The sequence below is a fragment of the Calonectris borealis genome, chromosome 12 (assembly GCF_964195595.1).
Source record: "Calonectris borealis chromosome 12, bCalBor7.hap1.2, whole genome shotgun sequence".
In the NCBI taxonomy this organism is placed as follows: domain Eukaryota; kingdom Metazoa; phylum Chordata; class Aves; order Procellariiformes; family Procellariidae; genus Calonectris; species Calonectris borealis.
The window spans coordinates 23,511,006-23,521,634 of record NC_134323.1 but is presented as its reverse complement, the minus strand read 5'-3'; the positions used below and the strand labels follow the sequence as shown (position 1 = coordinate 23,521,634).

Below are 10,629 nucleotides of genomic sequence, written 5' to 3'. Positions count from 1 at the left end.
GTACCGGCGGGCGCCAATCGGGAGTACCGAAACAGTCTCCCGAAAAGGATCCCTCCGCCGGGTCATTTAGCCCCTCAGCGCTGCTTTCCTCGCTTGTGCCGCTGCCGCTTCTTTCTCGGGACGCCGCCGCGTCGGTGCGGCACGCACTCCTTGCGGCCTCGCCGCCGTAGCTGCCGCACCAGCTCGGTCGTGCCCCGAGTAAGGAGTGGGGAGTGCTGGCTCCGTGGATCCATCCGCACGCGGTGAGGTGGTGCGGCTGGGGGCCCGCCATTTTAAGTGCCTGAAGCCTGCGAGGAGGAACGGCCGGTGAGTGCGGCTGTGGCTGTAGCGGCCGAGCTCGGGGCGATGGGGCGCGCTTGGTGGCCAAGAAAGTGCTGGTAGTGCGGGGAATGCCTTGCCCCAAGTCCCCGCTGGCTGGGCTGAGGGCAGGCTCGGGGCCTGCCCCGCCCGCGCTGTGGGACCTTCCCTCGGCGCCACCTCGCTGGGGACGGCAGCGGGGAGGCAGAGGCATCTCTCCCCCTCAGCCCCGTCAGGGTGCAGCTGCGCTGGTGAAGCTAACCCAGGGTCTCCGGCGCTGCCTGCGCGCTTCTCTGAACTAGGCCTGGCCATTGGGCAGCTACGCGGCGAGTCTCGCCAGCTGATTAATGCAGCTGGAAACCACCCTAGCAACAGGCTAATTCCTGTACGAGTAAAGGTTAGTTAGGTCTGGTGGGAGTAGCAGCCCGTCTACAGGGAGGGATGGGAAGGCAAGGTACAGGGAAGAAGGCATTGGATCAGCGTGGCTGAGAGCCTCATGCGGGGGAGCGGGGCAACAAAACTTTCTAGAACGACAGCAGGGTGGTTGCGAAAGGATGGCTGGTGAGCTGGCTGCTATTTAATGGCTGTTTTTTGAACTAATCTGTTAAAACAGGTTGTTGTTAATCAGAATAGTTATTTAATAGGTACTTTTACAGAGGCATTGCAACTCGTGCTGAGACTGTTTCTTGCAACATTATAAAGTTATTTTAATGTTGCAGGAGTATGTCCCAGTTACAGAAGGGCAAAACTTGCTTTTTATGGCATCAGACTTATATTATGCATACATATTTCTGTAGCAATGTTTTTTGAGCTTGCTTGGTTCTGTGCATCATTGAAATACCTGAATTGATGTGTGAGTAGATCAGCTAAATAAACTGGTTATACTGTAGATAGTAATAAATCTTATGTAAACCACTAGTTATACACAAAATGCTATCACTATCCAAAGGTCTGCTCCAATGTGTCCTTCAGGTACAAGCTGAGGTTCTTTTTATGTGATAGCTCTTAAGGAAGGATTTTTTTGATGAACAGTTCTTTGCATAACAAAATGCCATAATAAAGCATCTTCTGAGTTAGTTTTCTGTAGGACTAATGAGTTGAACTGGCTCGTGAGAGACTGGAGAAGTGCCAGAGCATGTGTTCAGTAAGCAGGAAGAGTGTGAGGAATATGGCATGGCAACTTTTTCCTTCTGATGACAGGACTGTAACAGCCTTAGTTTGTACAATCCTTGGGTTATTCATACAGCTGTTTTACAACTTGCATATTAATAGGACAGAGGTTAGCTTAGTTCTTGCAGTTCACTTTCATGTTTCTTTAAAAATGTGGTTTTGTCAATGAAGTAACAGAGAGAGAGAGGATTTGACTGTGTGATTGTTGTTGCAGATGGCATCTTGAGGCATTGGTGTACTTCCCTTATCTTCCGAAGTAAGGGAATGAAAGCATGTCTTCTAGCAGCTATGTTGTTTGTTGTGAAATCTGAGGATTTTTTCCACGTGGGCTTCTTAGAAATCTAGGGCGAAATGGAACCTCAAAATACCATCTCAGTAAGCTCAGCTTGCTGAACTGAGGCACAATCACATTTTGCTAGACCACTGCCAGTAAATGTTTGTCTAACGTTCTTAAAACTTTACTGTACTCTAGTATTCGCATCAGTGGCTAGTGTCACTTGCCTAGATTAAATAGACCCAGGCCTTTAACTTCTTGTTTTAGGGTATGTTTTCTAACCCTGTTCCTATTTATGGAGTAGTCCCAGTTTTTGATCATCTTACATCTGTTTCTGGGGTCAAGATTCTGTCTGTCAGAATGGGAATATCCAGGAAGTTTCTATTCCCTGTTGGCCTTGGTTGGGTGCAGGGTTGTAAAGTGGGAAAGGGAATGATGAGTGCTGTAGGTCCAGTCATTTATAAATAACCAGATTCAGGAATAGCATGCCTGTACCTGTTTGTTTGGAGAAATTGTGTTGGTTTTTTTTTCCCCCAAGTAAAACAGTGACTGGTGTCCTTCTGGTGTGACCAACAGCTCCTGGTTCCAATGACCTTCCCCTCTTCTCCCACAGAAAGTGTTTATCATGTTGGGCTCTGGGTTCAAGGCTGAGCGCTTGCGAGTCAACCTGCGCCTTGTCATCAATCGCCTCAAACTGCTGGAGAAAAAGAAGAGTGAGTATTTGAGGGGGCAGGTGTGATCCAGGATGCTTTTGGGGCTCAGGAGACTTGAGGAGAAGACTTTTCTGGAGTCAGGGTGCTTTCATGGGCCGAGTATGGAGCAGCCTTTTGCTCTTCCTTGCTGGACCCAGGCTTTGCAGTCTGCCCCAGTGTGTGAGTACCCAGAGGAGCAGGCTGGCCACAATGTGGTCTCTGTTCACCTTCCCGGCAGGTGTCGGAGTGCAATTTATGGGGTGCATGGGGTGGTAGCTGTGCGCCCTGAGTGGAGGGACATGCCAGTTTGCCCTGGGGGGCCTCTCCTGGGCCTTCTGTGCCCACAGCATAGTGTGGAACTTCCTGGGTGCTGTGGGAGGCTCTCCCCACCTGTGCTGTCCTGCCTGCCCAGACACAGATAAGATCCCTGGTTCTGATTGACTCTGCAGGGATGTTGAAAGTGTAGGAGTGTTTCTAGCAGCTAAAAGCCCATTCTCCTTTCTCCCCTGAGTTGGTGTGCTAGGACGTAGAAACAAGTGCTCCACCAAGCCATGGCTCAGTGTCTTGCACTGCAGCAGCTCAATGAAGGAGAGAGAGGAGCTCATGATGGCTTTGTGTGTGGTGGGGACTGTGGGTGGGTTTGGAGGCAGCAGTCCCTGCCAGCACAGTGACTGGCCTTGGGGATATGTGCTGTAGCTGAGCTGGCCCAGAAGGCAAGGAAGGAGATTGCAGATTATCTGGCAGCCGGAAAAGATGAGCGTGCCAGGATTCGTGTGGAGCACATCATCCGTGAAGATTACCTTGTGGAGGCCATGGAGATCCTGGAGCTGTACTGCGATCTGCTGCTAGCCCGCTTTGGCTTGATTCAGTCCATGAAGTAAGCTCTGGTCTAGAGGGTGTGCTGTGGGAGAGGGTTCAGGCCCCCTGGGCTCAGGGAGGGGTACTGCTGGGGGCAGGCCTGGGAAACAGAAGGGCACCTGTTTGTCCCAGTGTCCTGGGGCCTCCTTCCCCATGCAGGGAAGACTCTGGAGCCCAGCATGGAGGATAGGGACTTTCAGGCGATGCAGATTGAGGGCAGCAAAGACTAGGTGCTTGGTGTGGAGATAGGATTGTCTTCTGTTGTCCTTAGGGAGCTGGACTCTGGCCTGGCAGAAGCAGTATCTACACTGATTTGGGCTGCACCACGACTCCAGTCGGAAGTGGCTGAGTTGAAGATTGTGAGTAGGGTTGTTTGAGGGATGTTACGTGTGCAGGGTGGGGGTGATGCTGCCAGAAGCTGGTGGAAGCCTTTGTCTGGGACTCTGACATAAAGGCCGAGGACATGTTTTTATGGGCTCTGCAGATGGAGACCCCAGTATAGGTGTCCCTGGAGCATCAGGGATGGCTAAGGCTGCTCAACTGGGGCACTCAGTGGCAGAAATGAGGGTGATCTGGGGTGGAAGGGGAGGCGGGCAGCTGTAGGGACTGCAGCAGATGTGCAGTGTGTCGTGGGGAAAGCAAGGGTGTGCACATTCCCAGAGTTTCTCTCCTGCTGCAGGTTGCTGACCAGCTGTGTGCCAAGTACAGCAAGGAGTATGGGAAGCTGTGCCGGACAAACCAGATTGGGACAGTCAATGACAGGGTAATGAACTGGTGGAACAGCTGCAGCCAGCTGGAGCTGGCAGAACAGACATGCCTGCTGTGGCTTTCTGCCCCTTTTTCCTGTGGCCAGTGGCTGATGCCTGTGGCTCACTGCAGAGTAGGGTGGGCCAGCTGTGCTGCTGGGGGCCTGCCTGCACAGGAGCATAGTGCTGAGGTCCCTGGCACGGGGCCCTGCTGTGCTGTCTGTGGATGGAGAGGAGCAGAGCACGTGGAGCCCTGCCTGTGGTTGCCAGCAGCCTCCTCTGCAGCAGTGCCATGCTGGGAGGAGAGACCTCCCCAAGGCTGCACTGTGCTCCCCACAGCAGGTGGCCCTGGCTGGGATAGAGCTCGGCTGTGCTGCGCTGCCCCAGTCCCACTGAGTGTCTCTGCACCCTTGTGTTCCAGCTGATGCACAAGCTGAGCGTGGAAGCGCCGCCCAAGATCCTGGTGGAGAGATACCTCATCGAGATTGCCAAGAACTACAACGTGCCCTATGAGCCTGACTCAGTGGTGATGGTGAGTGAGGCACCGGCAAGTCTGGAGGTCCCTTCTGTGTTCCAGTGGCTGAAATGACCCATTAGTTGTGTGCGGGCTTTCAGAGCACAGGGCTGTGGCATTGCAGTGAACTCGATGGTAATTGTGCTTTGGTATCCTCTAAACAGCCCTAGCATAGCACAATCCCTGCTCCTTCCCACAGCCCTATGGCATGTGGCTGTAGTTAGTCATGCTGTAGTCTGGTTCCCTTTCTGATTCCCATTAATATCACTGTGTAGCTGCTGTTTGTTCTGTCCTTGTTGTATTGTGTCCTTGTTGTGTTGTCCCACCTTGACCAGTGACAAATGCTGCATCTGATGCTGTTCAGAGGGCTGTGATCAGAATAGATCTGTGTGTGGTGAGCAGAATTCTTCCACCCTCTCCAGGCTGAAGCCCCTGCAGGTGGAGAGGCAGATCTGATTGATGTGGGATTCACAGATGATGTGAAGAAGGGTGGCCATGGAGGGGGAGGAGGTGGTGGATTTACAGCCCCGCTGGTCGGTCATGATGGAATAGTACCCATGCCAGTGATGATGCCTATGCCCATGCCAACACCAAATCCACCCTTCTCCTATCCGCCTCCAAAGGGACCGGTAAGTGCCTTTCATAGAATCATAGAATAATTTGGGTTGGAAGGCACCTTTAAAGGCCATCTAGTCCAATCCCCCTGCCATGGGCAGGGACATTTTCAACTAGATCAGGTTGCTCAAAGCCCTGTCCAACCTGACCTTGGATGTTTCCAGGGATGGGGCATCTACCGCCTCTCTGGGCAACCTGTGCCAGTGTTTCACCACTCTCATTGTAAAAAATTTCTTCCTTATATCTAGTCTAAATCTACCCTCTTTTAGTTTAAAACCATTACCCCTTGTCCTGTCGCAACAGGCCCTGCTAAAAAGTCTGTCCCATCTTTCTTATAAGCCCCCTTTAAGTACTGAAGGGCTGGAATAAGGTCTCCCCAAAGCCTTCTCTTCTCCAGGCTGAACAACCCCAGCTCTCTCAGCCTTTCTTCATAGGAGAGGTGTTCCATCTTTGCTTTGAGCGTTCCCTTTTTCTGTGGAAGACTCCGATTGTGGTGCTTAGCCCTGTGCCTGCTGACGGGGAAGTGTCTGTACCTGATAGCTTGATATGTGAGAAGGCCATTGTGTTGCTGTGAGACTGCATGGGATGGAAATTGTTGGCAGTGCAGCTGAAGCTTCATGTTGCTCTTGACTGTGGAGGTTCCTACCCCTGTCCTCCAGCCAACCCTCTTTGCCTTCAGGGAACAGAGGAGTCCAGACTTAACTCCTGAGGCAGTCTTCTGACTGTCAGGCTTTTGACCAGGGGTTGGAGCTGCACTTTGAAGTTGGTAGGCTGGTAGTGTGCCAAGATTCAGTCAAGGAAATCAGGTGAGTTTTGCGGGGTGGGAACAGCACAGAAAAATGCGGACGTGCCCTGCCTTCGGACCTGCATGGGGAGGGGACCAGGCCAGCGGCTCTTGGAGATGATTTGTTGCGAGTGTGGAAGGTGGGAGCTGAAAAGAGCACTGTTCTCTGAATTCAGTCATTTACAGGATATCTGTGTAGACTGGAGAGTGGCAGAACAGTGGGATGGCTTAGAGTCTTAATATGGTCCCAGCATGCTGCAGTGTTTTTTTTGTGGAAAATCTGGGCCAAGTATCATCAGCTGGCTGAAGGCCCAGGCTGAGGACTTGTGCCAAGTCTAGGTCTTTGAGGCACTTTTGTGTTACAAGTAAGGGTAACACAAAGCCTCAAGTGAGCCAGAGACCTCCTTCCTGTTTTGTGATACTACACTCAGGAGAAATGGCTCAGGTGTGCTTAAGGCAGGGTATTACCGTTTTTGTCCTGGTACTTCTAATGCCCTGAAAAATGAAGTGTTTAGTCGTGCTGGTTCTTTAGAATAACCCACAGACCTGTTAGCTGGGTCTGGTTGCTCCAGGTGACTACATCTGATTGAATACTTGAGAATCTTTTCCTAGTAAGTATAAACTACATCAGGTTGGATACTTGCTTGCGTTTATCTTAGACTACTCCTTTCTCTGACTGCAAGAGCAGCTCTGGGTGTATTGTGTCCCATGGTCGCTCTCCCAGGTGAGTAGTCTGGTGCATGACTGTAATCTCTCTCTACAGGAGAACTTCAATGGCCTACCAGTGGGGACCTACCAGCCTTTCACTAACATCCATCCACCACCAATTCCGGCAACCCCACCAGCATATGAGTCTGTAAGTGCCTGAGCTGAATCACCGTTGTAGGCAGCAGAGGGAACCACAAAAAGAGTGCAGTGGTAGCTGTGGAAAAGGCAAATGTTCATTAAGCACATTGCTGTCAACCTTTGGAGCTTTTGGGGTGGTGCTTGGCATTGCTTATGGGTGTGGTGAATCACTGGATGTGTGTCATGGGAGAATGACTTGTGAGGGGAAGTTCCTCATTCAGCTGTGTGTTTTGGCTGCTAAGGAAAGCCAAGATGTATTTTACTGCATTGTTAAAATGGTGATAAACAGTTAACAAGTAGAGTCCACAAATTCTGTTTTTTTGCAATGTGAAGGGTTTATCACCTTCAGTCTGTTTAATTACGGCTTTTGAACTAATTCATAGTTAGCCTGGATGAAAACTTTGGCTGACCCATCTGATGTATGTTTAAACACTCTTCTTTTCCCAGACTTTTCTCGGTCCTTGGGGACAACAAAGGAGAGGCTGGAGTCTTCTCTTTCTCTGTCTATGTTTTTGTTGCTGCAGTTTATGACCATGCCTCTCATTTTGCTTTCAGTGACACGCTTCTTGTTTTTGCAGTATCCTAAGTAGGGATGAGCGTAGCCAAGCACCTGTGTGTGCTAGCACTTTGTACTAGCTGCACAGCAGCCTTAGAGTCCAGGAGATGCAGGCACAGATGCAGCAGTTGTTAGCTGGGTAGAGATAGATGGTACTGACTGCAGCCCACAGGGAATGAGGAGTTATACCAGCACAACTGACCATGCCGTGGGCCTTTGTCCCAACCGGACCGAGACCTGAGATGGGGTCATTTCGTACCTTGCTACTGCTTACAAGGACCTATCTATTCTTTGTGAAAGAAGGAAGCAGTACCTGTGATTATGTGGATAAAGAGGGCAGTCTTCTCCCACTTACGTCCCTAATAAGTGTTTCAGACATGCTAGTGGATATGCTCTGTTTATCCAGTTCCAGAATATGGCCAGTGAAGCTGCTTTGATTGACAGGGGGCCAGAGGAAGGTTGAAGCACTGCCTCCTTCTCTTGAGAGGAGAGGCAGATTCTTCTGAGTGTGCTGGAAGACAGGGTTGTCTGCCGCCTTGGGGAGGGGTGGGTGCACATTGCTCTGCACGGATGTGGCTGCTGTTGCCCATGAGCGGTGCCTGGTGAGAGAGAGCGCTGTAGTAACTGAGTGTCTTTTCCAGATTGATGAGCCTAATGCTGACAAGGACGCTTCTGCGCCGGTGGCTGGTGAGTATGTCAAGAGGTATGGGAAAGCTAGGGTGGTTAGGAGCTGTGGTTAGCTTGGGATCCCAGTGTCCCTGAGAGGAAGCTTTCCATATAGGGAACAATGTGTAGGACTCGGCACATCTTGAGAGCAGGATTTGAGTTTAGAGAGGACTCTGACGGAAATGGAGAGTATCCTCTCAAATCAGGGAGGATCCAGACTTCTACTGGGAAACTCAAGAACTAGAGTTTGGCTTCGGAGACAGTACTGGGCCTCCAGCTTAAGCTGTCTCATCAGACCAAGTATAAGGTGATGCAGGAAAAAATGAGAAAGCAACAGCTCTAAGTGATAATGTATTTTTACACGGCGTAAATAATATTGTTCTGCAGCAACAGAGTGAGAGAAGTAAGCACTAAGAGGGTAGTTAGGTTTGTACTAATGTCAGCGTTGAGGTTGCATACAGCAGAGCAGGACTAGTAAGAGAGAGCTGTTATCCCATGGTCCATCTGCCTAAAGGCTTACGAGATGCTTCATGCATCGTAATTGGGTCATAACAAAATTCTCCTGCCTTGTACAGTGTGATTCTGCTTTGTGCGTATTGAAAGCACTTGTTATCTCTAGCAGTTGACAGAGAGGGTTTTTAGAGTAAGTAGACCCTTGCCAGCTCCAGCAAGGATTTCTGCTGATCTAATGGAGTCCTCTGGGGAGTGTTGGTGATGTGTGCTAAAGAAGGTGGGCCTATGGGTGCACTGGATCTGGCTGTATGCTTCAGTCTGACAGCTGGACGACAGCATGTGATACGTGTCTTTCAGAGGTGCTGGAGTGGAGGGAACTGGGACTTTGAATCCCCATGGTGCAGTCCAGCCCATATAGGCACGTGGGGGCTTCAGCCCACCTGCAGCTGGTTGTGGGCAGTGGAGGGGGATCTTCTGCTGTCTGGTGCAGCCATAGGATAGGGTCACCAGTCTAGATCTGCCATGGCTGCAGCCCCTTGCATCCATACAAACCTGAAACCTTGTGTTTTTCCCCATTGAGTCTATGTGCAGTTGGAGGTGCATGACCACTGGTCCTGTTCAGAAAAATACATTGGTACTGCCTTTTTGGTAGAATGACCTTTCTCTTGTGTGGCTCTGTTTGGCCTGGTGAGAGTGTCATGATGGTGAGGTGAAATGATAATTCTCTTGTTCTAAATAGGACCTGGGCCCAAGTCAGAAGTTTCTCCTAAACCAAGAGCTGGGGCTCCTAATACCTTTGATAACTTTGTGCTGCCTGAATTACCATCCGTGCCAGATACGCTGCCAACAGCGTCTGCCGGCGCCAACTCTTCTGCCTCTGAAGACATTGACTTTGATGATCTTTCTCGGAGGTTTGAGGAGCTAAAGAAGAAAACATAAAACTGACTGGGCTGTAACTCCAATGTGAGGGGCAGGAGCTGTGACAGCTGCTTCTCTCTGAAACAGACTCCCCTTGAAATTGGTTTCCTGTATTAACCTCAAATGAATGCGCTCTTCTTTTTGAGCTCTCTTCCTGCTGTACTTAAACCAAATGCTGCCGCTTTCCCAATCTTTGTTGCTCCAGGAGGTGAACTGTGGGGAATCTTGTGAGACTGGAGCAGGGAGCAGCCCCCGTCAGTCTGGGTAGCTCTATGGGAAAGCTGCGTGTGACGTTCTGAGTGCCGTTCCTGGCTGCCTCCGCAGTGGCTCTGCCCCAGAGAAGGGAGGTGACAGCTGAAATGTGAGAGGGCTTTCTCCTCTCCCCTGGTGGTCTTGAGGGCAGCAGCATCCGCAAGCTGCCCTTCTCCGCTTGGGGGTCTGTAAGGTGGTAAGGGTGATTAAGTCCCTTTGGTAAGACTTCTAACTAATTGGGGCGGAGGCAGGGAATACAGCCGTGAGGAGGCTTGGCATTGCCCTTGAGGCTGTGCGGCACGCTGGCACTTCTGCCATCTCCCTGGCTCCAGCTGTATCTGGTTGCAGTTTGCCTGATGTCCTCTTCTGCTCCCACGGGACTCCCGGGGAGCCCTCCACAGCCTTTGCTGCATTCTCGGTGGGGGGTTGTTCCCTGTGCACAGGAGGGTAGCACTGTACACTTTCCCCTTCAGCAGCGCGTTCAGCCTGAACCCCCTGGGAGCACGAGCTGGCCGGGCAGAGGGCTAGGGAGCAATGCGGAGTGTGCTGGCTGTGCCATGGGCTGCACCAGCTCCTTCCTTGCTGGGCACCGAGTGTGTCAGAGAGCTGAGGGCCAGGGGCCTCTGGCGGGATACGTGCTTGCCCCTGGGCACGGGGATGGGCATCCCTGGCCGGGGCCTTGGCAGCGCGCTCCACAGCTGGAACGGCTGCTCCCGCCAGCCCGTGCTGCTCCTGCCGTGCTCTCTTCCCTGTGATGTATCTGTACGTGACGCTGCCACGCAACTTCTTGAAGTTTTGGGTTGATTTGTATCTTGCGGGTTGGTTCCTAATAAAGCCTAGGCTTGTGAGCAGCGGGGTCCGCGGGGTGCCTTTATTCGGGGCTTGCACGGGGACCCTCTTGGTGCAGGGCCCCGCCTGCCGCTGCGCCCGGCCCCCGCTCGGGTCGCGGCCCGGGGGGACGCTCCGTCAGCCGGCGGGGGCGGGGTTC

The 10,629-nt window shown here is 51.8% G+C and overlaps 1 protein-coding gene across 2 annotated transcripts; it reads left to right on the top strand.

Annotated features, from left to right (window-relative positions):
- The first annotated feature begins 22 nt into the window (after window positions 1–22).
- Window positions 23–10,492, top strand: IST1 (IST1 factor associated with ESCRT-III). Of its 2 annotated transcripts, XM_075161755.1 has the most exons (10): window positions 26–306; window positions 2,355–2,454; window positions 3,130–3,310; window positions 3,563–3,650; window positions 3,971–4,054; window positions 4,459–4,569; window positions 4,974–5,180; window positions 6,714–6,806; window positions 7,994–8,039; window positions 9,211–10,492. In XM_075161755.1, exons 2-10 carry the CDS (start codon window positions 2,367–2,369, stop codon window positions 9,408–9,410), a joined length of 1,098 nt encoding a protein of 365 aa, XP_075017856.1. In that variant the 5' UTR covers window positions 26–306; window positions 2,355–2,366; the 3' UTR covers window positions 9,411–10,492. The 2 variants fall into 2 exon arrangements, with proteins under 2 accessions (XP_075017857.1, XP_075017856.1); XM_075161756.1 differs by lacking the exon at window positions 4,974–5,180 and having other exon boundaries at window positions 23–306.
- The last annotated feature ends 137 nt before the right edge of the window (window positions 10,493–10,629 follow it).